The following is a 27,395-nucleotide window of genomic DNA, read 5'->3' on the forward strand; positions in this document are numbered from 1 at the left end:
GTAGGGAAGCTTACGCGCAGTTCGTAACACAGTTTTACAAGGTTTCTGTTATCAGTGAGTCCTTTTTGAAATAGGTTGTATATTGTATTTTGGATGTATAAAGTTTATATTTAATTCTTGTTTAAAAAAAAATTGCTTATTTATTGTTTAAAAAGAGCAGCTGTAGTACTTGCTATTTTTCGGTTTCAAGAATTTAGTTAACAGGAGCACAGTCATTAAAATTTTATAGAGTTGAATCGAGACCACTTTTGACTAGTTCTTGACATTTTTAGTCTGCAAAACTCAAGTGGGGAAGGGAGTTTTTGGAGCGAAATTATGTGATGAAGAAAGGTTTTGTGCCGGGGTATTGTAGCAGAGCCATCATTTTTAATATGTGCTAAACTTCAAGCAAACATTTAGTATGTTTGGTGGCTCTTTTGAACCGGGAAGTTGTCACCTCTCGATTAACGTGTTTTTCTCTTGACAAAGCAACACCCCAAAACCCTGCCGGTCCCACACGTGGGGGGTTTTTTTGGGGGGGGGGAGGTTGGGGCACCTTGCTGGTTGTAATAGCATCTCCTTCACAGGGAAGGAGAGTGAAAGTAAGGATTTCCATGTATGGTGGTCTATCAACATACACTGGTGCTAAAGGAGGACTAAACAAGTCCAGTATTCAGCTGTTATTAAGCAAATAAAACTGCGTCAGACCTCTTAAGTTTTCTTCCAGTGGTCAATTTGCTTCCTTTCTGCATATCTAGAGAAAGAAGCTGCAAAAGTTGAAGGTTTTGAAGTTGGAGTTCAAAAGCCAAGCTACTACATTAGACTAGGATCCCTGTCTTCAAAGGTCCGCACACGTGCCTACCAACAAGCCTTAAACAAAGTTAGAGATGCGAAACAGAAAAGCCAGGAGACAATCTCTCAGCTCCACCACACTGTTAGTCTGGTAAGTCTAAGCTTTCACTTGAGGTATAAAAAGTCCCGAGAGGTAAAATCTATCGCCTGAAGGCGGGAGGGGCCCACGGGTGGGCGGCGCGGGTGCCGTGAGGGATGTGGACAGGCCGGGCAGAGCCACAAAGAGCTGGGGATTGCAGTGACTTGTCAGAAGTGTTTCGGTTCGGGACTGAAGCATTGCTGAAGGGGGACAGAATTTGTTCAGTGTGTCTTAATTTGTTTAAAAAAACCCTCAAGAATGCTGATCACGGGGGAGAGATCAGTAAAAATCTGGTTAACTTGAATTCGTTGAGGTGTGGGTAAGGCTTTCTAATTTAAAGCATAATTAAAGTTCAAAAATAAACTACTGAGGGTGGTGCAGTGTCTCCATCATTGGAGTGATTCAACTTAAACAAAAACCTGTCAGGAGCAGTGTAGGTGTCGAGGATTTGGTGCGAGTGCAGGGCTTGGTGGTCTCACTAAGGTCCTTTTCACTTCTCTGGCTTTGCCTGGTTGCACAAAGCCATTGCTCGGACTGTCCGATTTCCCTGGCCTTTTGGTCGGTGTCTGAAAATCTCTGTGTGGTGACAGTTTTCACTGAGAGCTGTGGGAAAGCTAAAGCAGATGGGGACTTGGGAATGGCTTCTAAGTGGAAGGCGACTTTGGCTTTTCAGAGGTCCCCCTGCTCCATTCCAGGCTGAGGCAGAGCGTGCCGGCAGCTTCCAGGATGACCTGGCAGGGCTGACTTCATCGTCTCCTCCTGGCTTGATTCCTCCTGCGGTTGGGGCTTTGAATTACCAGTGACCCCAGTGACAGCGTGGCCCTGGGGCTCCTCGCGTACCAAAGCCCTGGTGTGGAGGCTGCTCTTACCCCCAAGCTGCAGAGTGCTTGGGAGCCATGGGCTGGGTGCACATAGCTGTTTGTCTTTCCAGGACACTCTAGGTTTTGGCCTTCTGCATGTCAGCATGATTTGGGGCAAGGGGGCTTTGTTTTGTGGTTGTTTTTTTTTTAGCATAGGTAACGTGTCCAGCATTTAACAGCTATGGGACGGTTTCACAGAATTATAGAATGGTTTAGGTTGGAAGGGACCTTAAAGATCGTCTAGTTCCACCCCCCCTGCCATGGGCAGGGACACCTCCCCCCAGCCCAGGTTGCTCCAAGCCCTGTCCAACCTGGCCTTGAACACCTCCAGGGATGAGGCAGCCACAGCTTCTCGGGGCAACCTGCGCCAGGGGCTCACCACCCTCAAAGTAAAAAAATTCTTCCTAATATCTCATCTAAATCTCCCCTCTTTCAGTTTGAAACCATTCCCCCTTGTATATTGCTCCCCTCTCTGATCAAGAGTCCCTCCCCAGCTCTCCTGGAGCCCCTTTAGGCACTGGAAGGGGCTCTAAGGTCTCCCCGGAGCCTTCTCTTCTCCAGGCTGAACACCCCCAACTCTCTCAGCCTCTCCTCACAGCAGAGGGGCTCCAGTCCTCGGAGCATCTTTGTGGCCTCCTCTGGACTTGCTCTAACAGGTCCATGTCCTTCTGATGTTGGGGGCCCCAGAGCTGGAGGCAGCAGTTTGTGTGTGGGAGACTTGGCTTAGGCGGCCCAAAGGGACTTTGCCTGAAAAGCTGTAGGAGTTTTCACTTTTGTGAAAACCATATAGGAGGCAAAGCTTTCAAATTTATTCCATTGTGGGTTGGTTTTTTGGTCATCAATTCATGTATTTATAGATAAGTGTGATTATTTTTTTTTAAAAAAAGTTAGAGACCTTGACTTAAATTGGCAGCTGAAACCATTACAAATTGCCCATAACTGAGGAATCCCCATCTGAAACTTTCTTGACTGATGGTATATAACTTCCTTCACGGAAGCGTTATCGTGAAGGAAACAGCAGTGTGTAGCTTCTGTGGTTTTTCCGCTGGTGGTTTCCCGTGATGGTTTTCAAAGCTCCATACTATGTGTTATTCTGTGCACGTAGCACTATATCGAAATGGCTGATGATAACGAAGACCTGCAGGCAGATGAAGAGCTCCCGGCTCCAGCTGAGGACAGCTTTGAGCAGCTGGAGAACGACAGCCCTGCTGAGCGCAGCGGGCACGTGGCAGTCACTGATGGACGCTGCATGTATGTCTGGGGAGGCTATAAGGTACGCTGCTCTCCTTATTAAGTAAGTCTTCTGCCACCCATGATGCTGGTAATTATGTTCCATTAGTTTGGGTGTTACTCCGTAAAATTATCCCTCCTCCAAAAAAGAAAAGCTCCAGTTAACAAATTAAAATATGACATTTAAGAGTTTTGAAATATTGAAATAAATTGTGAGTGTTAAACGCAGATCTTGGCAAACAGATAACTTTTGTGGGATGCAGGGTGTCATTTGCCTTTGTCGGCTCACGTGTCTGTTGGAAGAGAAGGAAACTGTCTGATTTGAAATGCATAGTGTGCAAAATGGTGCTTTTATTTACGGCATTATCAGCACAACTATATATTGCATGTTAGTGATCACAGGTTGGTTATTTGTCACGCTGGGTTGTGTGTGTACTGCAAGCAAAACCGAGTCATTTTACAATTTTGACAGGAATGAAGATGAATTGTCAATGAACTCGGTAAATAAGTTGGTAGCTCAAGACAAAGCTTTGGTGTATTGTTCTGGTTGTATCATGCAGAGGGTGGGGAATTAAAAAGGAAAATTTGGCTTATTTATGCACCCTACTTATCCTGATTGGATAAAAGGAGGTTTAATTTCCATTTACCCCAGTCTCTGGCTCTGCTGGGAGCTTGTCTGGTCCCCAGCAGAAGCAACAATAGGTTAATACCTGCTCTCCGGGGGGGTGCTGTGCTGGAGAGAGGCACAGGAGTGTGGCAGGCACTGCTCCTGCTGTTTTCGGTTCTGCAATTTGATCTCTGAGGGGGTGTAAACATTCACAACGAGTTCAATATGTCAAGTGTCCTTCTGATGTTGCTTTTTCTTTTCTGATCTGTTCTGCAGAATGCCCAAGTTCGCGGATTTTATGACTTCTATCTGCCTAGAGATGAAATATGGATCTACAACATGGAAACTGGAAGATGGTACAGTAAATAATTCACTTAATTGTTGTTTTAGGTGAAAAAAAAAAAAGATACATTCTTAAACTGGTATAGAAAGCATGCTCAGGGTCTGTGAACAGAGAGAGAATTCTCTGATCTTTTTGTTCCCATCTATCTAAACATAAATGTGTAAACTATTTCCAGAATGTTGGGTTGGGTTTTTTTTTAATGTCAAAACACCAAATAAATTTTCACCAGGTGAAGTAGGCAAGGCAGCCCGTACAGGAGTATGTGATCAACGGTGTGAAGTGTTTTGGGATGCCTGGTATAGAATACACCATCTGAAGATTGTATTTGTACCACTTTTGATTGCAGTGGTGCATTGGTGAGGGAACCCACGCTGAGTTTTTTATTTATTATCCTTTTGAGAAGTTTTTAAATGTTGATACGGCCAAAATAATTACTGTGTCGTCTTAGACCACTGGGAGCCTCGATGTTGTGTGAAACTGGGATGCCTGGTAGTGTGAGAGAGGGGAATCCAGCGCTCCAGGTCTGTAGCCAGCTTGGGCCTTGCGCTGCAGAGCCAGGTCCCCTCAGCGCTTTGTAGAAAGTGCAATTTCAGCAGTGCTTCCAGTGGTCATTGTGGTTAGGGAGAGCCAGGGACATGGGCTGGAAGCTCATCTTTGTGGTTATAATGTTTACAAACATTTAAAATCCAGTAGCAAACTACAAACCTTCAGTTTAGACAGGTGCATCCTCTTTGCCTGAGGATCTTTCTGGGGATTTTGAATGTGAAAAGCATACCAAACTTCTGGACTGGGCAGACAGGATTCCTCCCCCACAAAACATGTATTAATGAAATTGCCTTTGTCCCACCCCGCTCCGTCATACCAGGTTAGTGTTGTAAATTGTCAAACCTGCAAGGGTGTGAAGAACTCATAACTGAATGGTCCCCAGTGACCTATCGTAATTAAAAACATACTGGTAGTGCTATAACATTCCTCTCCAGTTAAAATCAGTATTGTTCATTTTTAGCAGATAAAATATTTTAAACCGTGCTTCTAGGAAGAAGAGTAAAACAGAGGGAGATGTTCCACCTTCCATGTCTGGAAGCTGTGCCGTGTGTGTAGACAGAGTGGTGTACCTCTTTGGGGGACACCATGCACGTGGCAATACAAACAAGGTTAGTAATTTAAAGGTAAACCCCTTCTTGCAAATAAGTGTCTCCTCATTAGCTTTTGTTCCCATTTTTTATAAACGAGAGGTGGCCTTTTCAGTTAGTTAAAATCCATCCAAAGCAAAAAATGTATAATCTTAACAAATCACGGAAACATTTTCTTCTGAATGACTGGACAGGTTGGATCTTGTTTCAGAGCTTAAATGTTAATAACGGGGGATGCTGAATGTCTATCCAGTCACTGTGACCTCCACGGCTTCTGCAGCACATGTTTCCATCTGCTGGCTGGATCTCTAGTTCTTGGAAGCAGATCACCAGCTTTCTCATCCTGACAGCAGCTTCCCCAGACGGGAACTAATTGAAGCCGTGTTCTTTTTGTGCTTGCCTGAGAGGTTTTGACTAACAAAATATGGTGCTTACCGCTTGGATCTTTTTTCCATGCAGGTGATTAGCTGGCTGACTTTTACCAGTTCAATGTTATATTAATTTCTCTGCAACAGGTCAGATAACGTGACGTTTGCAAAACGGGTCAGCCTTCAGCGCTGCATTGTTTCACAAAATGATTGTACTCCGGTGGCTTTACACCTCTGAAGAAACACCATGACCTATTACTTGTTTTGATCACAGTTGTTCTTGAGAAATTCACCCTATAAATTGTATTGCGTTGGTGCTTTTGAGTTTGCCCCTTCTGAAAGATGGAATTTCCAGGATTAACCAAAGTAATATCAGGAGGTGATTAGTAACTGCTCTGTAGTTGTTTGAAATGTTATTCTTCTCTGGAGTCTCTGATAATATTTTCTGATTTGCTGGAAGTGTGGTCAAATTAAATAGTTTTTTTGGCCTCACTCTTAATATAAACTGAAAGTAGCTTGATGCAACGCTTCGAACAGTCTGAAACAAACTACATTTATAAAGTGTGACTTGCTTCCTTCCTGCTGTGGTATTCTTACGTTTCAGTTAGTTTAGGTATGTGTGTCACCTATCCTCTCCAAGTAAAATGATGTAACACGCAGAGAAGGGATGATACCATAAAAACCACTTTTTTTTTTTTAAACCAGAATTTTTTTTAAGACAATTGCTACTTTGTACACACCTTTGTTGTATCCCATTTCAGCTTTTGGACGGTAAAAGTCAATGCCCATAGTCCTGTTACTTTTGTAAAAAAAGTATTCGGGGCTTGAGTCTGCAACAAGATAAGGATCTTTGGATGCATATTTTGTTCCAAACATTCTCAGTGCTCTGTGCAGCTAGGGAAAGAACTTTTAAAGTATTTCTGTACCAGTACATGCTAATTAAAAGTTAATATTTTAACATCAGTCAGACTTAAGCTTTAAGCTAACTGTGTGGGTAAAAAAAATCTTTTTATTTTCTACAGTTCTACATGTTAAATTCCAGATCCACGGACAAAGTGCTGCAGTGGGTCAGAGTAGAGTGTCAGGGGGTACCCCCTTCATCAAAGGACAAACTTGGCGTTTGGGTTTACAAAAACAAGTAAGGCTCCAGCAACGAAGTCAGCACAGCTATCCTTGCGCGTGTGTTTGCTTTTAATCACTCTTAGTCTTGTCATTGTTGTGTTTTTTTGTTTGAACAAGAGCTGCAGAAGGACTTCTTGCCTGCAGCACATACGTGCTTCAGGAAGATGTGTTCCCCAGCCAGCCTTTTAAAACTGCTCCGTCCTTTAACCGTTGATAAGCGGAAAAGCCTCACTCACAATTTGGGTATATGTAAGCTGCAAAGTATCTGTGAGACACGGTCCAAAGTGTAGGCTCATGACAGGCCCATCTTCCACAGTGCGTTCTCAGTTGATCTCTTTAAAGACACCACATGGTGGTTACTTGTATCAGCGTCATTCCTCCTGGCAGTTGCATAGGGAATTATTCTTCACAGAACAATCCTGTGAAGAATAGGGCAACCAAGATGATTGAGGGATTGGAGCATCTCCCTTACGAGGAAAGGCTGAGAGCGCTGGGACTCTTTAGCCTGGAGCAGAGAAGGCTGAGGGGAGACCTTATTATTGCTTACAAGTATCTAAAGGGTGGGTTGAAGGAGGATGGAGCCAGACTCTTCTCGGTGGTTCCCAGTAACAGGACGAGGGGCAATGGGTGCAAGTTGGAACAGAGGAAGTTCCGTTCCAACACACGGAAAAACTTCTTTACAGTTGGGGTGACAGAGCAGTGGCACAGGCTGCCCAGGGAGGGGGGGGAGTCCCCTTCTCCGGAGATGTTCAAAACCCGCCTGGATGCAGTCCTGAGTGATGTGCTCTGGGCAGTCCTGCTTCAGCAGGGGAGTGGGACTGGATGATCTCTAGAGGTCCCTTCCAACTCTGAAAATTCTGTGATTCTGTGAATCCTGGAATCCTGGTGTCACGCAAAATGCAATCTTTTGGTCATGTCTTGTGGGACAGCTTGCATTTCTTTGATAGTTGAAGAGCAGGAAGCCGTTTTAATCTTAAAATTGCATGTGGCTTTTTCAGCCATGCATGTGCACGGGCTGGTTGCACAAAACAAGGAGTGTGTTAGATGATCTGCTGTTGATGTTATCTGATTTCATGAGTTGGGATAGTGTCCCAGGGGTGTCATTAGGCCTTTTGGCACTGCAAACCTTGGAAAAGATGAGGAAGACAAGGAGAAGGTGTTGAAGCCACATGAGCTGATGTGCCAAACATTGCTGTTGCCTTGCACCTTCCTCCCCGGTTCTGTTCGGGTAGAGCAGGGAGCTTTGTGATGAGATCGTTCCAGCCTTCTGGCACTGGAGAACAGACTGAGGAAAGCCCCTCTTGTAGGTAGGTAGGTAGTTTCCCGCTTCCCCGAGCTTGCTGTATCCCAGCTGCTCGGGAGGTTGGGGGTGGAAGTGAATTCTCTCAGGGGAGGGCAGGGACTTTTGGCTCTCTTCTTGGAGCATCTACCCAGGATTGGTTTCTCAGAGGATTCCTGGCTTCCAGAGAGCAGGACTCCAAAATGCTCTGGCACAGGTGACAGCTGAACGTGGCCAGGGTTGTCCTCGTGCAGGAGAAGCTGGAAGGGCAGATCCCCGCAGAGCAGGGTGCTCTCCGCAGGCTGTGGGCCAGCCGCCGGCGTGGGCAGCACTGCCAGCGTACATGGTGCCAAGGGCTGAGGAGGTCTGATGCGAATATGAGGTGACGGTCAGGGGCCTCTAGGTCTTCCTTGGTCTCAACTGGCAAGAGTTACGGGTTCTTACTGTCTTCTTACGACAGGATAGGGGTTTAAGCTGTTCCCTACAAAACCTTACCTGGACAGCACAGGCATCTTCTGCCTGTTAGCACAGCTGGTCTTGACTGTATCGTCTGCGGCCCTAGTGAGGCAGAGGAAATCAGGGATGCCATATGTCCTTGTGTTTGGGCCACGTGTGGTGATTTTGGTGTATAATACTGCAGATGGCTGTGCTGCTTTGTCCATTTCATGGAGAGAAAGCTCACTGTTACGATATTTGCTGTGGGATTTGCTGCAGAGGCTCCTGAAAGATAGTAAATTGCCCATGGTGATAGTTTTCAGACTCTTGATGTGGAGAGAAAGCTTATTGTTATGACACTTGATGTGATCAGTTTAGATGTAAATCTGTGCAAGACTGGAGTTGTGGGTGTTTAGTTAGGTGATGTAGGTTGTTTTCTGTTACCTCATAATTCAATAAGAATTTCTGGCAAAACCATGCCGTTAGTTTCTAATATGTGCTAAAACCCAAACATAAAACTTAAAGGTAAATTACATCTTTAAAACCAAAAAGAACAATAAAACCAGATGAGATAATAACTGTTCTTCAGGCTTTGAAATAAAATACAGCAAGTACAAGGGAAAATGTCCTCTTCCCCACCAAAAAGACTAAAAACTTCCCAATCCGCTTCGTTGGTAGAGGGTCTGCTGCATGTAGCATCCCTTGGTCTCCCCCTGCCCTGCCCTGCCCAGCACACATCTCCACAGCGACCGTGCCCGGGTTGTAATCCTTTCCCTTTGCTTCTCACAGGAGTGTCTGTGAACATTTCGGGCTCAGGGAAGACAGGCAGAGGGCTTGGAAAGGGCGGAGTTGGGAAACTGCAGGACTAAACGCCTGTAGCTGCTGTGCGGGAGCCCCGGTAGCAAAGGCTGAAGCGCAGCGACCAGGCAGCAGCCCTGGGAGCCTCATGCATTTGGAACCGGAGCAAAGCTGGGAAGCCTGAGGCCTGGGAAACAGCTACAGAGGGATTTAATGTGGGTGGTAGGGTCGATTAGGCAAGAAACAGGGCCCCACACCTGGAAAACTTGCGTTGTAGACATATTGGAAGTCATGAAGCCAAAGGAGCTTCCCTGGTTTTCCTGTCTTCTGTTTGAGCGCAGCCTTTACAGAACTTTAATTTGTAGCAACAGATGTGATAGCATTTCTGATAGATCTTCATGCGTGTTTTGTTTCAGGCTGATATTTTTTGGAGGCTATGGTTATTTTCCTGAAGGGAAACAACGGGGAACTTTTGAATTTGATGAAACCTCTTTTTGGGTAAGTAAACCTGGAAGTAATTTCTATTTAAACTTTGATATTTAATTAGTGCTTATTAAAACTTGTTGCATATTTAATATCTTTAAAGAATTCAGGTCTTCCTAGAGGGTGGAACGACCACGTGCATATTCTGGACACTGAAACCTTTACTTGGAGCCAGCCTATAACTACGGTAATTATTAGTGTTACGTCAGTTAATTAAGTTACAGCTCTTAAGAAATACGCTCACTGTGTGCCATACCTCCTGTAGCATGCTGTGAAAACGAGCCTGACTCTGCGAGGCCTGGGATCGCTACCTTAATTTATGTCAAGTTAGAAGGGGGTGCTGATACAACGGCCTCCCTGCGTAGCTGTGCGGGGTTAGCGGTGTCCTGTCCCAGCAGCAGTGGCTTTGGGCCGCGGGTGTTCGGAGTGCCGGGCTGTGTGCTGGGGCAACTTGCAGGGCGAAGCTGTCTTAACCTGTTGTATCTCATGGAGGGGTCCTATCTATAATCTGTATCTCCCTGGCATTATTTTAGAAGATGTGGTTAACTGTTTGCAAGCAAGAAGCATGCAAATTCACCCAAAATACGTTTTTCTGCTTTCCTGCTCCACCCTGCAGCCTTGTTTACATGTCATCAGTCTTTCACTGCCGCATGGTTAGTTGTCAGGTGCTCTGTGATCCTGCCTTCTTCGGGATATAAACCAATCCCTAAATGCCAGGAGTTAGAAAAGATGGAAGAGCTCTCCGAAATACCTAGTGCTAGCGAGCAGGAGGACGTCAGAAATGCCCTGCAGGGTCGTGAGACTGGGATTCCCCAAACAGACCTCGTGGAGCTGATGTTGTCTCAGTGGTGCTTGCTAAGTGTGTGGTCTCCACGGGATAAATCACAGGCCGCTCGCTCTGGCTGTGGCCGGTGGGAAGCACCGCGTCTGCAGCACTGCTGGTTTCTGCTGTCCTGGCTTCCCTCCTGGGATGTGGTGGGTCTGTCCCAGCCAGGGGAGGAAACCCAACCGGGAGCTAAAGCTTGGGACTCTGTGACCGGGGCTCTCTTCCCTTCTCGAGCTGTCCTAATTCCCTCTACCTCGCTCTCTTGCCAGCAAAGTGGGACTCTGAGTTTCTGTCCTATCTACTCCGTGAGGTGTCATTAGCTTGTGTGTCTGCAGTCTTACCTACAACACGCTTGTAGGGGAAGGACTGTCAGAGAGGTTTGGAACGCCGTTGGTAGAACTAGCTTTGGAAACATCCCCTCAAAATAAAAACTACCTGATGCCTCTTCAGTAACATTCTTGAGGCCATTTAAACTGAATTTAAACCATTCATTTACCTAGGTCCTCTCTCCTCTCCAGAACCGGAAAACTTGCCTTTTATTTTGATCTGTCTTTCTCTCTTCATCTTTTTTTTTTATCTTTTTTTTTTTCCTGTTGACTTGCTTCCTTTCATGCTTCAGTGGCACTGTGCTCAAGGGGAGCTCAGGAAAACGCAGTGTGTGGTTTCCTGTCATCCTCACTGTAGCGTGATGGTTTGGTACCTTTCACTTGGGTGCTGATTGTGGTCAAAACAAAATGAAACGCTCTGTAATTCCAAATATACACCATTTGAAGTGTCCCAGAAGTATTTGGGAACAGGGAAATGGAGCGATACCGCCACAGAATTGGAGGAAATGAACTTTCAGATGAGTAACTCCTTATTTAGATGACCAAAGAATTGCTTTGTCTCATGGATATCTCAAATATTTCAGAAATAACTGGAGAAAAATACTGCTTAATGATTTATTATGTCACTGTCTCATTTACAGTCTGAGGTCTGTGACTGTCCGAACCCTCTTCTAAAAGCAAAATTTATACCTTGACACTTAAAGAGGGGAAAACAAAATACCCCGTTTTTAATGAGTTTTCTGATCTTCCATCCATCAAAAAAAGCAAGTTTCTGCACACAGAATGACTTCCTCTCTGTTCCTTGTTGGCCTTAAATCTGACTTCAGTTCAGCCTTTCATCTCCTGGGGTGACTGACGTGTGAGACTTTGCTGTGCCTTGCGCGCGATGTCCAGGTGAGCTCTCCCGGGAGGCCTGAGAGGAGTGCAGCCCCTGCCCCACCGTGCTGCTGTCGCCCCGCGCCTCCTGGCCTGCCTGGCGTGGCCGTAGCCGCGCCGCTTCATGTGCGCGATGGGCATCTTCAGCCCAGCTCCTCTTCACTCGGTCCACTGCAGGTTTCTGGTGAAGTGGCATTGTCTTTCTTTTGTTCGTGTATCAAGTAAACGTACCTTCTTATTTCACATTTTCTGTTCCCAGGGTAAAACTCCATCACCACGAGCAGCTCACGCCTGTGCTACGGTTGGGAACAGAGGCTACGTGTTTGGTGGCAGATACAGAGTAAGCCCCAGCCCAGTTTAACGATGTGGTACTGAAACCCAAACGGAGTATTTCAACCGTGGTCTGCTTTATTGTAGGAGTCCAGAATGAACGATCTTTACTATCTGAATTTGGATACGTGGGAATGGAATGAAATGTAGGTACCAAAACTTGAGGGTTTTTGTTTGTAAAGCAATATGTAGATTTTTATTCACTTCTAATCGTTCTAGTGAAACTTGGTAAACTCCAGCGAGTAACTAAACTCAAGTAGAACATCCTCCTGAGCAGTTGCTGACTCTTGCTGTCAGGCTTTTTCAAGTATTGGTACGAGTAAAATTCTTTTACTGTGTCTAAAGAAATTAAACTTTTCGTTGGGTCATGAGCTATGTGCAGCGGCATCCTTCAAATATTTGAAAAATAATTGGAGCAGAAAAGCGCAGCACTATTTTATTGTAGCGCATGTGTAATTTGTGGTGCTTTTATTGAAATACAGAATCACGCAAGGCATTTGCCCAGTTGGCCGATCGTGGCATTCTTTAACACCCATTTCCTCGGATCACCTCTTTCTCTTCGGAGGATTCACCACTGACAAGCAGCCATTAAGTAAGTCGTTCCCAAAAGGGTTTGTGTTGTCTTTGTGTTCTTAAACAGTTGTGCACAGAACCTTGAATTATTGCCTAGTCACCTCAAATTCTTTCTAAATTCCTTCTGTGCACTTGTGATCCAACTTCTTACAGTCAACAGCTCATTTCACAGAGCAGGAGTCACTGAGTGCGCTGAGACGCTATTATTTATAGGAATTAATCTGCTCTAAAAATGTATCTCATGCAAATTGCAGTTAGTAAGAGCTTTACAGTTCTCCATCTTTCCCTTCTGACTTCGCTCTCATAAACCATTATTAAACGCCTGTTTTTCAAATAAGCAGTCCAAAGTTTCATAGAGGTTTTTCCTAAAAAATTTGATTTATTTAAGAACAAAAATGGACTGTGTTACCCCAGAGTACGTGTAGTGCAGCAAATGTGAAAGAACTAACAGAATACTGTTTGTATTTGGGGTTTTGCTTGTTTTCAGGTGACGCTTGGATTTATTGTATCAGCAAGAATGAGTGGATACAGTTTGAGCATAACTATTCTGAAAAACCAAGGTATGGTAGAGGCTTTCCTGGAAACCTAGAAAAAAAGAGTGAGGGAGCTTTTCATGTTGGCAGTCAGAGAGAGGACACGTGCTCCTCTTTCCAGCACTCGTTTTTCCTAACAACGCAATACTACTGCTAGCTTCCACCCCAGAAATGCCGGCGTATCGAATACCACTGTAGGGCTGGAGGTAGCGTATAGCTCAGTGCTCGTGAAACAGCAGGAGAGACGGGGATTTTGGGTTGGATCTCCTGGCTGCAGAGGTCTCTGATCTGCACGTGCCAGCATGAGAGCTAACTGCAACCTGCGCGTTCCTGCTCTGCCGGCAAACTGTACGCAAGCAGGTGTCACCGTTTTGAGCGTCCTCGCTGGTGGCTAATCCTGTGCACACCCTGCATATTTTTGTCTTCCTGCTGAGTAAATTAGAGTTGGTGACCTGTAATTTAAAAGCATCAAAACTTCTGTGATGCATCTATATAGTATCGAAAACACTCGTGTCATGTGAGTTGCTGTGATCCATCTTGTTTGGGGAAGTGTTCTGATCCAAGGTTAAATGAGTTAAAGCGGTGATGCTTCCTGGCCTGCCCTCTGGCCTCGCTCTTGCCGCAGGTGGGGATGAAGAGGGCTCTGTTTTCCTGGGGCAGTAACCAGGCCGAGCTGCCGCCCCCCTACCCACCCCGCTTTCCCCCCTGTGGAGCAGCAGGACAGTGCTGTGTTGTTGCTGAACGCACGCCTGAGATCCGTCGTTTCCCCAAGTCTGAGGAGAGCAATACCAGATCTGACTGACCGTGTTCGTTCAGTCTTTTGACTCAAGCGGGACATGAAACTAAAGTTTGTGCGAGCGGATCGTGACAGCCATCCGCCGGGAGCGACAGGCCTGTGGCTTTCAGACACGGCCCCGCAGCCCCGCTCTGACCAGGGCACCGTACACAGCCCATCCTTCGCTGACCACTTTTCCTTCTCTGAACGTAAACTCCCGATGAATTAGTCACGTCTACAGCGTACGGGTGGAAGGGCAAACTTGCATGCGTTAACTTTTAAATACAAATCCCAAACGTGTTACTGGGTGGGGTGTTTTTTTGGTTTAATGCAGGGCAACTTCTGTTCCTAGGTTGTGGCATACCGCTTGTGCAAGCGAAGAGGGAGAGGTGATCGTCTTTGGGGGCTGTGCCAACAACTTACTTGCCCATTCCAAAGCCGTAAGTTTATTTCGAGCTTTCCCTTCCTGTGCAGCCCAGCCCTTCCTGCAGGGGCCGCGGTGCCTCACGGCTCCAGAGGGTGTGAAATGCTTGTAGTTGTCAGCGTGATCTCGTGAGGACTGACAAAGGTGCATAAACAAAGCTTGAAGGGAAAATATTTTGCTGCTTTTCTGGAAAACAGGTCATTATTCATTATTTAAACAAACTGACTTACTGTTTTTACTTGGAGCCTGTTCTTATCTCCCAACTATTGCTTTAGCTTTGCCCTGGGGCAAAGCTCACGGGGCTGTTTTCAGGGAGCCCCTCCCAAAGTAATTTCTTCACTGCGCTGCCCGCAGGGAGTCCTGGTGAGAACGGGCCGAGCAAAGAGGGGCTCTTCAGCCAGGACGGGGGTAAAAACACCAGTTGGTTGGAAAGGGAGAGCGGGAACAAGCACCTGCTAGTGTAAGAACCAGTGGGCGTCAGCTGGAACGGGCAAGTGGCAAACAAGAGTGGTGTAACACTTCTTAACACACCGGCAGCTCAGCTCTGGCAGGTGATGTTTATGTGCATTCAGGGAGCAGGCATAACCATTTAAAAAAAAAAACCAAAAAACCACAAACCAAAAAACATTGACTGCTGAGCCTGATCCAGTCCAAAGTCCCTCAGCGCAGATCCCAGCCAGCCCCGTCCCCCCTCTGGCAGCAACGGGAGATGCCGCAGAGGGACGGGACGGCGTGGGAGCCTGCCTGCTTTGTGCGCCCGTTCCCCTCCAGCTGGATGAATAGTAGTTCCCCCAGTGCCCGTAACTTCCCACCTTGTAGGATTTGGTGAGCAATTCTACATTCAGTTTGTCTGCTGCCTTTGTGATTTACGTGAAGGCCACTCTACTCCCCACCATCAGCCTCTCCAGTCCTCAGAGCAGTTTGCCCACCTTTCCAGGCGCCGTTTGTGTGAGCCTTGGCTGGTTTGGCTCCTGCTGTAATAAGGTGAATCCACATAACTGAATTGCTTCTTTCTCTCTCCCTCCCCACCCCCAGGCTCACAGTAATGAAATACTTGTGTTTTCTCTACAACCAAGATCTCTTGTAAGGTAAGAAAGCAAGACCGTGACATTAAACTGTCGTGTCTCCATCTACCACAAGTAGTCTTAGGTGTTTCAAATACTTGAAACCATCTCTTCCCCTAAAGACTGCTGAAAAAACAGCAGCCGATTTTGAGAGGATAGATCCAGATTCCTGTCAGAAACATTTGGCACTGACAATGAGAACGAGCCCTCGCTAAATAGCTGTAAAGAATGAGCTTACCTTGCAGCCCTCGTTCAACCCCGGGCTAACGCCGGCCGTGTTTCCCTCTCCCCAAGGCTCTGCCTCGAAGCGGTCATTTGCTTTAAGGAGATGCTGGCGAGTTCCTGGAACTGCCTCCCCAAGCACTTGCTGCACAGCGTCAATCAACGGTTTGGAAGCAACAACACCTCGGGCTCCTGAGCCCTCTGCAGCCTCTGTGCATGGATGAGCGATTCTAAGATGTCATGATCTTACCAAGCGTGGCAGCCGTTAAACTTGTATAGGTTAAATAGCTGTATCGTTGTAGGTAGTTGCTTCTTGCCTTTCAGTTGCATGTGAATGGCCTAGAGAGAACCTATTTTTGTGTAAAAAGATGTTTGCAATAAATGTATTTAATGCAAGTGGAGATGTATCCTCTGCTTAAGCTAAACTAGTTCTGGGTTTGTCCACCTTGATGTACGTGTGAGGGCCAGCCCCACGCGAGCAGATGGGGTGGGCACGTGTGGAAATACTTGTTGTGGAGTCCCCAGTCAAGACCCTGAGGAGCGTCCTGGTTGTGCAGGAAACGCTGTGGTGGACCCTGACTGTTAAAGGGGAGCGTTGTGCTGGACTGGGCTGAGGATTGCTGTGACGGGTGAGCAGTCCTGTTTTAGTCTGCAGCGTTAGGAAACTGCTTAACATTTTTGCCACAAATGCTTGAGGTCAGCGAAACGGGATTTAGAAATTGTCCGTTGTCGTAAACTGTGGGATGTTTAAGCACCACTACTCTCTGCTTGTTTGTAGTTTGTTTTTTTGGAACTCTTTATGTTGTGAAACTTCAATTGTGAACCTTAGGTAGCAGATATTCTGCCCTGAGAAGTGTAACTGAAAGTGCTTGAGCCTGTTATCAGCCGTGTCGGTAACCTGCGGAGCTCGCCTGCAGCTGGAACAGCCTGAAGGACTTCAGCGTGGCGGTGGCACATCAGAGTGGCAGCGGGATGTGTCAGTGCCTGCCTTCGCTGACTCGGCTCCATCAGTCAGCAGCCCCAGCAGGTGACATCGGGGACAAGGAAAAGGCTGTGCTGCTGTGGGGAAGGGGTGAACTCATGTTTAAGCTGTCCTTAGAATAAAATTAAAAACTTTGACTTCTAGAACAAAATAATTCCTGTATTGTAATTCCTATGCAAGCTTTAGCTACAGCTTGAGCAAGTGCTCGGGGTGGCGCAGAGCGTCAGAGCAGAGCTGTGGTTTCACATCTCTGGGCTGTGCTGATACAGCACACGGGGGTTTACTCTGACCCCCCCAGCTGCTCCCTGCCCCTTCCTCACCCCCCCAGGGGTAATAATTACGCGGCACAGTTTGGCTGTGCTGCTGGGAGTGGGTGCTATGGAGGGCCGGAGCTGGGACTGCACCGGCCCTCTCCCGGCAGCCCATGGCATATTTGGGGAAAAAGTAAAATTCTACCTTTTCTCAAATTAAGTATTTTGCACTGAAACTCTCCTGCTAGAATCTCCAGTCCCGTTCAGAGGAAAGCGGTGGGTATTGGGAAGAAAACAACACGACAAGCGTTTTGCTGCAGCAGACTGGGGCAGGCCCTCGCCCAGCAGCGTGGGGAAGGAGCGCTCGGCTCTGGCATTGAAAGCGTTAGAGAACGAACAGCGAGAGATGGCAGCACTGCCCAAACGCCAGCAATTTACTTTTGCATGGTTTTATGCTATTTATATCGAGTTGTTAGAGTCCATCAGTCCATCTAAACCGTGATGCAGGAACTGGTTGTTGTCTGCCAGCTACCACGGAAGCTAAATTCAGTCAAATTAACGGCAGGTGGGGTCGGTCGGTCGGTTTGTCCATCCGCCTCGGCCACAGGTGCTGGATTCTGACTGCGCAGCAGCGGCAGTTTGGTAGTGAGAAACCCCAGTACGGAATCACTTCTTTTTCCTGTTCAGGAGATGCGGTGCAGACACTTTCACTTTACCAGGAATATTTCTTGACAAGTCTGTATCCTACAAAACGAAAGATGAGAAATTGAACACAGCAGAAGGGAATTTACAAACCTCTTCCTCACTTCCACTACTGCTTCCGCGCCCGCTGGCCAGAGCTGATGTGCCTGTTCCTGCCAGCTTTTCCCCAAAGAGAATAAGGCCGATGGCAGGCTCTCGCGCCATGTTTTATTAATGAAAGACTTAATGGTTTTTCTGTGCAGCTTCCACACATCAGGTCCATTCGGACGGGCCAGCAATTCCCTGGGCGCTACCTGTTTGCCTCAAGGTCATTAACCATTAATTGTGTTTTTGTAGCAGTGTCTGCTGCTACTCAGCGTTTCTGATGAGGGGACTGTCACAGGCCAGCAAGCCGCCGTCCGAGCAGTGTGGGCTGCCTGATAAACGGGGACCACTGACGTGACATGAGAAATAAACACCTGAGGACATCCAGGCGATGCAGGAGGAGAGAGGGGACTGTGGTGCTAACAGCTGACCGAGCCACCAGCGCCGCAAGGAACCAGCCCTCTCCCCGGTGGAGTGCACAGACTGATGGGGCCAATTTGAGGAGGAAATGGCAAGAAAAGTAGAAGAAAACTGCATGGAGTGGGCTGAGTCCTGCCTGAGCAGAGAGACGACACTTCTACCCGGCCCGTGGTGAGCACCTCGCCGGGAGAGAGGGGCAGGCGGGAGCCCATCATGAGCGGCACAGCAGGACATCGCCTGCGGGAGTGGGAATTTCCTCTCCCCAGACCAGACAACTTTTTGGAAGACAATGTTTTTGCCTGATATGTTACTTTAGATCAAGAGCAGCACCATGCAGAAAGCTAAGGCCCAATGCTATAGGTGAGGCTCCATTTCTAATGATTCTTCCCAGCCTAAGCAGTGCATCTCCCCCAGCACTACTGAGAAACACAACACTGACTAAAAAAAAAAAAAAAAAAAAAAAAGGCAATAGCACACTTGTTTTTGGAAGTATTTACCCCCAGAATGGCAGTAGTGGACATTTTGCTACTGCTGTTGTGTTTGTACAAAAGAAATTACATAGAAAAACTAGTTACCTTTACACTGCGGAACAGGTCTTTTTCTCTTGCACTCGCTTCTTTGGATTGCATAAAATTATGCAAGGCAATCTTTGCAGCTGTGGAAAAGAAAACCAACAGGAAAGATGTAAACAGTATGTAAAAACGTGCTGGCTGCAACAGGTAGAGCACTGAAAAGGATTCCGGTGCTTTAACACAGTACCTTTTCCCTTCTTTTGGGTGCCTGGAGTGAGCTTGACTTTATACCTTGCAAAAAGAGAAGGTTTCCGTAAGAAGGACGCAGGCTCCCCTCGGCCAGCGCAGGCTGCCGCCAAACCCTTCCCACTGAATGTGCCACGACTTACTTATAGTTTGTCATCGCTGTGTAGGGAGCACAGATGGGAACGGCGAAGAGCAGAATATCCTCGGGGTGCGGCTGGCCCGTCAGGGAGTCCAGCAACGCCTCGCCTTCCTGAAGGGGCAAAGGAGCTCTGCTGTGAAACCAGGCAGCGGCTCTCCAACCCCTGCCGAGCGGCCTCCCTGGAGGCAGAGGCTGAAGGGCCTCTCCCCTTCCAGCTGAACTGCACCGACTGCTGCAATCCCGCAGGTACCCCGTGTCAGATCTCATGACGGGCTTACTGAAACGTACTGAGTTTAGCTTTATCACTTGCTTCACTGGCATTAAATTACAAAGCCATGATTCATTACTGACCATCTTTGATGACTAAAATCACATCACTCGAAACAGGATGGATTTAGTTTTGAATGACCCAAACGGGAACCCAAAATATGGTTCCAACTTCCCAGGCTCACCAACAGCTTCCCCCTCCAGACAACCGTTGTCCTCCTTCATTAAAGAATTCAAAGAAATCGACCTATTTCCAGCCTTGGGCAACACCCACAGCTTGTAATTATAGAAAACTTTGAAACAATTTTATATGTAAATAAACTTGTAGACTAAAGAGCAACTTGCACTGCATCGTGTTGTGCCATCCTCCAGCTCAGCGCCACCGTTACCGGGGGGTGCAAAGCCCTCCAGAGGCACAGGCAAGGGACAAACTTCAATGTGGCCAGCCCTTAGTTAGGGGATGTAGGTGATAAGCAGGGCAGGAAGAAGAAAGAGGTTACATTTGGGGTTTTTTTTTTAAAATACAAGAAAGCTGAGTTCTAACAGTCACGGGCAAGAAGGGGACTTCTAACAGCAGGGCCGTACCCTTGGGGAGGGCTCACACACGACCCAGCCCGCTGAACGCCTGTGCCTCTGGGTCACAGGGAGCTGCGTGCTGCAGGGGGGTCCGCCGGCTTCGAGCAGGAATAAAGCCTTCTCCTCAGCACTTACTTACGGGAGCTTCAAAGATGAGCATTTACCTCAACTCCCGGCTGATCCTGGTCTTGCTCCTCCTGTACACACAAACAAAGGAGACATGAGAGCTGAAAATCAGCACACAAATGCTTTTTTCTCCCCCAGCCCCTGGAGAAAATGAATTTTTTTATCAGCCGTACACAGAAAGCCACATTCTAACTGCAAACAGAATTTAACTTATTTTAAAGCAAAGGTAAGAAGAGCACTTTTATGTGGGTGAGGGGAGGAATGTTTCTTTCAAAACTCTAATTCGCTTGCCACATGCCAAGCTGGGAGGAGAGAGATGGGCTGCGATTCAGCGATACTGACTGACTCACAACAACAGATCTGCAGAGCGCTCAGTTACGTTTCAGCTGCACCGAGTGGGAGTTATTGGCTTAACTGGATCCCCATCAGCCTGGTGAGGCTCGGTACTCCTCTGAGCCCTCGTTCTGGCTGTGCTGGGAACACAGTGTGCACAGAAACTGCTGCAGGCTTTTTTGCTGCTTCTTGAAAGCAACGTGCTCCCAGAGTCATGGCATTAGGCACAGTGTTCTCCACAGTGCCCCAAAACCAGCAAGAGCTGCTCAGCCTCCCTGGCAGAACACAGCTACGCAGTGCCAGGAGAGCCATGGTGGAGGGTGAGAAGGGACAGGCGTGTGGACAGGAGGGCAGAGGTGAGTGTGCTGCTCACCTTCTCATCCTGCTGCTCATCCAGGGCTGGGTCCTGCGACTCGTGCAGCAGGACTCCTGCTGGGAACGTCTCCTTGCCCCCTCCAGCAGCACGACGCACAGCCTTGGATTTCTGCTGTTGCTTCTTTGCCGGCTCTTCTTTCGTCTTCCCCTTTTTCCCTTTTTTCCCTTTCTCCTCCTTGTTCGACCCTGCAGACTGTGGTTACACACAGAGATAGTCAGAGCCAGAGACCCAAGGGACCGTGCCACAGGGAGAGGCAGAACTCCTCTCGCTCACCCCCAACAGCTTCATGATAAGTTCCCGGTCCTCCTCGTCCTGGTCCTTGTACTTCTCCTTCATCTTCTTCATTTTACTCTGCAGAAGAAAACACACAGGCAGCTTTAGAAACAGTGACTTTTGCAGAGTTTCACATCCACAAACAAACACCTAGATACGGACCCCACATGCATTTTCTTTCCAGGTCTCCTGAACCTCTTTCAGAGCAGTTCCCCAGTAACCAAGAGACTGTGGTTTCACTGAGGAAAGCACAGCGTGCTCTATGCTAACAGACTGGCACCATCATCCTGAAACCACCAAGAGCACCACCAAGAGTCTAAAACTACCAGGCAGCCATGGATGTCTGACAGAAACACGGTATTTCTGTCCACACTTCACATGTCAACGGCTCAACCCCTGGGTAAACCTGGTCCCTGCCTACCTTCTGGCCTCGCTTGATGGGCTGAGGGGCCGGCACACCTTTATTGGTGTTGGGAGCAGGGGGAGGCTGTGTCTCCGTCTCTTTCTGCTTCTCTTCAGGCAGCTCCAAGTTCTCCGAGTCGTTTTGCTGCTTCTTTTTCTTCATTTCTCTAAGGAAAATGATCACTTGATACATTGCCTCTTCTTGTGACAAGAGTCCGCTGCTCTCCTGCTAGCGTTACCACCCTGCTTCCCTGCCATGGGGCTACGGGAGAGCCTGAGGCAGGTACACTGGAAATAACACCCTCTTGAGCCCATGAGTACCCAAGAAACTCCTTGTTCACAACCAGCACTCCCGAAGGAGAGAGAACCAGCCACATCTCACAGGCGGGACCCACACTAGAAATGCAGAATGGACTATGGGCAAGGACCAGGGCAGACTGGGACATGGAAAACATGGCCTGCGCCCAGCTCCTGGAGAGGGAATGGGGAGGAGGCATTCACCGCACTGCAAACACAAAGAGGCTCTCACCTCCGCTCCTTGGCAGACAGATGCCTTCGCCCCTGGGACTTGCTGTCACTCTAAGAAGTGAAACGCAGTTAGAGCACACCATGTCCAGCAGCAGTTCACACTGCTCTTTGCCAAACATCTGAGCTGGAACCTTACCAAGTTGGGTTCTTCCTCTTTGGGGATGATTTTCTGCAGGGATCTGTAGGGAGATCAAAATGGAGCTCATCAATAGATGTAGAAAAGCTCAACCATGGACACATCACCCCAACACAGACATTAGCTAACTTGCTTGCACCACTTTTGGCTTTCTAGTTCTTGAAAACCCCAGCTTCGGTGAATGGAAAAGGGCAGCAATACTGGGATTCAGTTTACAAAACAAGTCTTCAGATCTCTGCCAGCTTGTCTCATGCACACACACAAACAAGCAACAAAGACAGCCTGGGTACAGTATGCGCTAAAGGAACCCCTAATGTTCGGCTTTCCATGTGCACAGCCCCGCTCAGCTGTGGTATTCCCTGCAGTGCCGTCCATTTCCACCCACTCAATCCCGACTCCTTGCACCCTCTAAGGAGTGCCATTTCCAGGGACAACAGGGGGATGAGCTCATCTCGCAGCCACACGCAGAGCAGTAACTCAGCACCAGCTTGGCAGAGCGGAAACAACTCATGACTCCAGTTTCTCAAGTCTGAACAGCTCTGAAAAGAAAATGGGGGCTCTGCGTGTGTGTGTGTGTGTGTGTGTGTACACTTCAGGAGGGGCATCCAAAGGCAGCAGCACACAAGGAAGAGCCGTGCAGGGAAGTGGCAGGGAATGGCACACAGCATGGCAGTATTCCCACAGTACAGGCTTGCTGCCCTGCCCTCTGGCAGCCAGCAGAGCTGAGCATCGAAAGAAGTGACGGCAACTCATCACAGCCCTTGTCTTGGCAGCATTTTACCAGTACGCAGATCCTTAGCAGCGCCCACATTGCTGATAAGCACAGCTGCTTCTTCACTTACCTTTGAGACTGAAGATGCGACAGGTCGATTGTTGTATCTGGGTAATTTACCTCTTCCTCCTTCACTTCAGTCTTTGACTCTGGATGTTCCACTTCATCTTCAGATTCTCCATCATCCTCCTCAGAGTCACCCTCTGGTGCAGGTGGTGTGTTTACTCTGCCCTGGTCAAGGTCAGCAACACCCTCATCACGATTACTCTCAGACATGGCTTCCACATCCTCTGGTGTTTCCTGACACTCTGCTTTTTCCTCTTCGCTGCTGCTTTCTCCTCCTTCTGGGGCACACAGGTGGGGAAAATACAGTTCACATTAGAAACACCAAACTGACCCATAACACAGTGCAGGGAACTATATGCCAAACCCTGAACAGTCCCATCTGTCAGCATCCCAGTGACATCCACTGTACCTAATAGTTCCACTTCTTCGGACACCAGTTCACTGGCACTGCTGGAAACCGTTTCCAGATCCTCATCCTGTACTTTGATCTTCCTTTCTTCTCGGTGTCTCCAAACACAGCTTTCATCCACCTAACAACAGAGGCGCCTTTATGTTAGGCCAGTAGCAGCTCCAGTGATGTTCTCCAGCCCGTTCAGAGAACACCTGACTCAGCTTTATTCTTTCTCTTTGAACACCTTTTGCCATTCAAAAGCCAAGAAAACTAAACCAGCACATTTAAACCCAAGTCTGACAACATAGAAAGTACAGCTAATGAGGAGACACACGTAACTGCACAACGAGCAGACTCCCTAAACATATGCTTCAAACAGAGCTGGTATAAAAATCTAGCAGAGGCGGTAATGTTCACAGTGTCTGTTTGTTTTAAATGAAGACAGTGCAAACAGGGGAAAAATGGAAATGAAAGCAGAGTAATTTTCAGCAAGTAGCGTTTTATGGGATTTGTCCCAGTGGGAGAAGAAGTAATTGGGAATATACTGATAAGCAAGAACCAGAAAATGAGACTCCTACAGCTCAAACCAAATTACAAAAGCCAGCAGGAGCTGCACAGAGAAAGCAGTACCTTAAACAAGAAGCTGAAGCCCATCATCAGATATGAAGGTGGAAGAAAATTCTTCTTCCCTGAAAAACAGAGGCAGAATCTCAGAGGAGGTTTAACAGCTATGTTACGTGACGTATTTTCAAAATTCAGCTTTATTAGAGGCTTCAGGCTACCATAAAATTACACTGGAACTTGTTCTGTCTCTTGGATGATAACAGAACAGGAGAAACTCAAAAGCAGTTTAGCTAATGATCTTCTGCCCAGGGCCTCAGCTAGAAATGCTGCTGCAGCTGCCTGATATTCAGTCTAAACTGCCCAGAACAGATTTTCAGGAGAAGAGTGGGATCTGTTGGCTGCCACATTGAGGGGGGCAGCTCAGGTGGCCGCCACAGCAGGACAGCACAGGGTCTTCAGAAAAAAAGCCCAGTGTCAAATTCATGCTGTTCCTTTGTGTCTCACCTCGGATCATGAAGCTTCCAGTAGTGAGGTATTCTCCTGTAGGTGCAGTTTTAGAAACCTAAAAAAAAAAAATCATGACACACTACAGAGAGCATCTGTGACAGAAGGCCAGCACTGCGTAATAACAGCACTAACAAAAGCAACATTCAAGCGAGCTGCATTTTTAACTTATGGGAACAGTTTGTGGAAGGACTCCGTTTCCGAGGCGTTCTTCCTGTCCTTTGTAGAATATTTTCCTAAGAGATGTTTCAATTCAATCACACACTACTGGCACTACGTTTTAGAAGTCCTGGGTAAGTAACTGGGTTATTCAGGAAATAAGAACACTAAAGGCACTGCGACCTCCAGTTTGATGTAAACTCTCCACCCTTACACTTGAGTTGATTGGAAGCACAACAAGACTGCCGTTAATACACAAGCTAGAAGCCCAACTGAAAAAAAAATGAAAACTTCATTCTCAAGAAAAGTCCTTTTCCTCTGTCATGTCATGGAGGTTACCCCTCCATGCCTGGCCCTAAGCGCAGCAAAGCCAGGGAGAACCCACAAGGAACGGTATCAGAGAACAAGTTTCACCCACATCCATCAGTCCCCACACAGAGACACTTGTCTGCAGTTGCACATCAGTTCCTTCAGACGTTCTGTCTGCAAAGTTCACGCACGAGTGTCCTCACCTGGTTGTGGGAGACCCACCAAGCACTGGTGACAACACGGGCATCCCAGGCAGCGCTGTAACACAACGCCATCGTGCCTGCCTCTGTCAGGGTTCGTGGAGGGATCGGTTCACCTACAAAGTAACACCTGACACATCAGCAAATGAGATCCAACTTCCACACGTGCCCTAACCCAGCATGTGAGCTTGCCCTGGGCAGAGACAACATGGCCTGGCTAAGCTTGAAGGCAGTACGGACAGAGCAGAAGCAGTGTCAGCAGCTGCTCTTCACGGCCCACCAACAGAGGCTGAAGCCAGCTGTGCTACCGCTCCTTCCTCAGCTCAGCTCCACAAGGGAGCAGTAACTGTGCTCCTCACCACACAAGGCCAACTTCCACCACCTCCCAGGAACGGGGCACGGGCAGGGTTTGCACAGCTGGTCTCCCATGAGATCCATCCCACTGCATTAACGCTTCTCTGCCGAGATCAGCACTCTCCACCACCACCCGAACTGCTTACGCCACCACTCAAAGTCTCAGCAGCACTCTGGTAGCAGCAAGCACTTGCCCCACCACCTCTGCCAGTGACTAACACTTGTTTCTGGGAGCACATCTCCATTGCTTCTTCCCACTGGGAGACAAACTGAGCAATTCCAAGCAGCCAGTCATGGCTGAGAAACAGCAGCAGTCAGTGACAACCTGATCTTAGGACTGATGCCTCTCACATCTTAAGGGAAACTGAGTGAGTGGGCACCACTGGAGCTGGGTACCACTGCAAGGGGGGAAGGCAGCTTGCTGGGCTGGGCTGACATGCACTGCAGAGGCTGTCAGTTCGCAGTGCCCCCAGGCTTCTACAAGTCCCTGCATCAGCCCCACATAAGGTACCTGATGGGTTCTTGATCACACAGCTCGTGGCTCCATGGAGATCAGCATGCACATATATGTCCCCTGGAAAAGAAGTGACTCATCTGAGTCACACACTTGGTAACTACACAGATCACTCGAGCTAAGGTGAAGGTTTCTAACGTTAGCTGGCAACGGCTATTTTGGCTGCAAGGAGCAGGATAGGGAGAGCATACAGAAAGCTTTTAGTCCTTCGCAGTTGCTCCAGGGAGAATCAGTTCCTTTGCTCTTGACAAGAGTCCATCCAACCTCCTCTTGCCCCACAGTGCTGGAGGGTCCAGTCTCCCACAGCAGACCCCCCCGGCACTCCACAGACAACACACACAGTCTCCAGGACTCACCATCACCAAAGTCCCCTTTGACCTAAGACCCAAATTAAGAACAAACCAGACAGACCTTCCTGTGTTATTCTTCTACATTTACAAAACTGGAAAATAAGAGAGAAACCGATATACTCCACTTAAACAGACTCTCACCTGGTTTAAGGTATCGCTTTACAATCAACTCATTCTGCTGTTGATCTCTTCCAGCAATAATAAGGTAATTCTCAGAACTAATGAACCACAGGAACTTCTCAAACCTGCCAAATTATATCAAATCCATTGTGTGAAAAACACCTGGAACTAACAGAACATTACAAAGGTATTTTTTTTTATACCAAACTCTAAGAATATCGATCTTATCGATCTACTCCTTACAAAAGACACTGCAAATAGTTTCACATCCATCCATATGCCCAGGGCATAAAAACAAGGCATGGTACAAATTTATCACTGCCAATGATATTTTGAGATGAAATGACAAGTACCATCACCACAAAGCCCAGCTGCCTCCTAATTATTTTTATTTTAATAACTCAGTTATTAGACTACAAAAAGCTTTGAGGTTTTGTCTTTTGTTCTTGCCTTTTTTTTTTTTTTTTCTTAAATTTACTGTTATTATTTCACAGAGCTGCCAGAAAGTAACAGTGAAGTTCCCTATTTTTACTAAGCCCATTTTCCCAGCCGTGTTAAAAGCATAAAACTAAGTCCACATCCACTGAAAGGAACTTTCCCAGGCAAAGGCACTAACAGGATCAGGCCAGCACCTTCGAGGAACAATTGTAAGAAGACTCAATACAAAGTGTAGCGCTTAGAAAACATAATTAGCTCCACTTCTAAGCTAGTGAAAACTCAGCCTGACACAGTCGTTCTACATTTGCACATGTCCACAACGGATTAGATAATGACAATGAAACTGTACTTGCCAATAGACCTTTCTCGCTTTCTGAATGGTGGTAACTGTTTGAACTTCCCTCAACGTCTGCTTCGTCTTCTTCTCAGCCGATTTAAATGCCTATTTAGACAGAAAGCATGATCGCAACCCGCCAGCACAGGAATCACCAAACTGATCACTGAACAGTAGGGCAGTTGGTAGGAAATGTCTCTGAAGTTCTTCAGAGCGCAGGCTCCACATCCTGCTGCTATACACAGGCCTGCATTCCCCTTGCGCACAGGTAAGACACCTGTCCTAAAATCTTCATAATCCTCCGCCCTGGATAGCTGCCCCTTGTGAAGATTATCACCTCTTTGATTGTAAGGATCTCCATTGATTTTCCAGTCCTGCCTCCATAAGTACTGGTCTGTCAGTATCTCCATCAAGCACCTGTCTTACGTGTTCACAATGCTACTGGTGGAA

General features: G+C 47.4%; 2 protein-coding genes across 2 annotated transcripts in view; one reads left to right on the forward strand and one right to left on the reverse strand.

Annotated features, from left to right (window-relative positions):
* Positions 1-2,717: 2,717 nt before the first annotated feature.
* KLHDC2 (kelch domain containing 2) lies at positions 2,718-16,038 on the forward strand. The gene is made up of 13 exons (XM_009893885.1): positions 2,718-3,043; positions 3,884-3,963; positions 4,987-5,104; positions 6,474-6,589; positions 9,502-9,583; positions 9,672-9,755; positions 11,856-11,936; positions 12,014-12,072; positions 12,409-12,518; positions 12,987-13,059; positions 14,160-14,247; positions 15,267-15,319; positions 15,590-16,038. The coding sequence occupies exons 1-13, from the start codon at positions 2,888-2,890 to the stop codon at positions 15,711-15,713; spliced, it is 1,224 nt and encodes a 407-aa protein (XP_009892187.1). The 5' UTR covers positions 2,718-2,887; the 3' UTR covers positions 15,714-16,038.
* A 1,378-nt stretch (positions 16,039-17,416) lies between these two features.
* NEMF (nuclear export mediator factor) overlaps positions 17,417-27,395 on the reverse strand; it is a 23,630-nt gene continuing 13,651 nt past the window's right edge. Inside the window, exons 15-32 of the mRNA XM_009893886.1 lie at positions 26,965-27,053; positions 26,195-26,298; positions 25,701-25,763; positions 24,839-24,951; positions 24,168-24,225; positions 23,730-23,788; positions 23,118-23,238; positions 22,713-22,986; positions 21,871-21,913; positions 21,736-21,785; positions 21,226-21,373; positions 20,805-20,882; positions 20,529-20,723; positions 19,861-19,893; positions 18,858-18,964; positions 18,716-18,759; positions 18,532-18,611; positions 17,417-17,494 (exon numbers count right to left, since the gene is read on the reverse strand). Of these exons, the coding sequence (XP_009892188.1) occupies positions 17,417-17,494; positions 18,532-18,611; positions 18,716-18,759; positions 18,858-18,964; positions 19,861-19,893; positions 20,529-20,723; positions 20,805-20,882; positions 21,226-21,373; positions 21,736-21,785; positions 21,871-21,913; positions 22,713-22,986; positions 23,118-23,238; positions 23,730-23,788; positions 24,168-24,225; positions 24,839-24,951; positions 25,701-25,763; positions 26,195-26,298; positions 26,965-27,053 (1,737 nt within the window). The remainder of the gene's footprint in view (positions 17,495-18,531; positions 18,612-18,715; positions 18,760-18,857; positions 18,965-19,860; positions 19,894-20,528; positions 20,724-20,804; positions 20,883-21,225; positions 21,374-21,735; positions 21,786-21,870; positions 21,914-22,712; positions 22,987-23,117; positions 23,239-23,729; positions 23,789-24,167; positions 24,226-24,838; positions 24,952-25,700; positions 25,764-26,194; positions 26,299-26,964; positions 27,054-27,395) is intronic.

The sequence above is a fragment of the Charadrius vociferus genome, unplaced genomic scaffold (assembly GCF_000708025.1).
Source record: "Charadrius vociferus isolate BGI_N301 unplaced genomic scaffold, ASM70802v2 scaffold49, whole genome shotgun sequence".
Taxonomy (NCBI): Eukaryota; Metazoa; Chordata; class Aves; order Charadriiformes; family Charadriidae; genus Charadrius; species Charadrius vociferus.

Coding starts and splice junctions, on each gene's coding strand:
- KLHDC2 (XM_009893885.1), top strand. CDS start 2,888: ATGGCTGATGATAACGAAGACCTGCAGGCAGATGAAGAGCTCCCGGCT. Junction 6,590..9,501: donor GTTTGGGTTTACAAAAACAA/GTAAGGCTCCAG, acceptor GTTTTGTTTCAG/GCTGATATTTTTTGGAGGCT. Junction 15,320..15,589: donor CAACCAAGATCTCTTGTAAG/GTAAGAAAGCAA, acceptor CCTCTCCCCAAG/GCTCTGCCTCGAAGCGGTCA.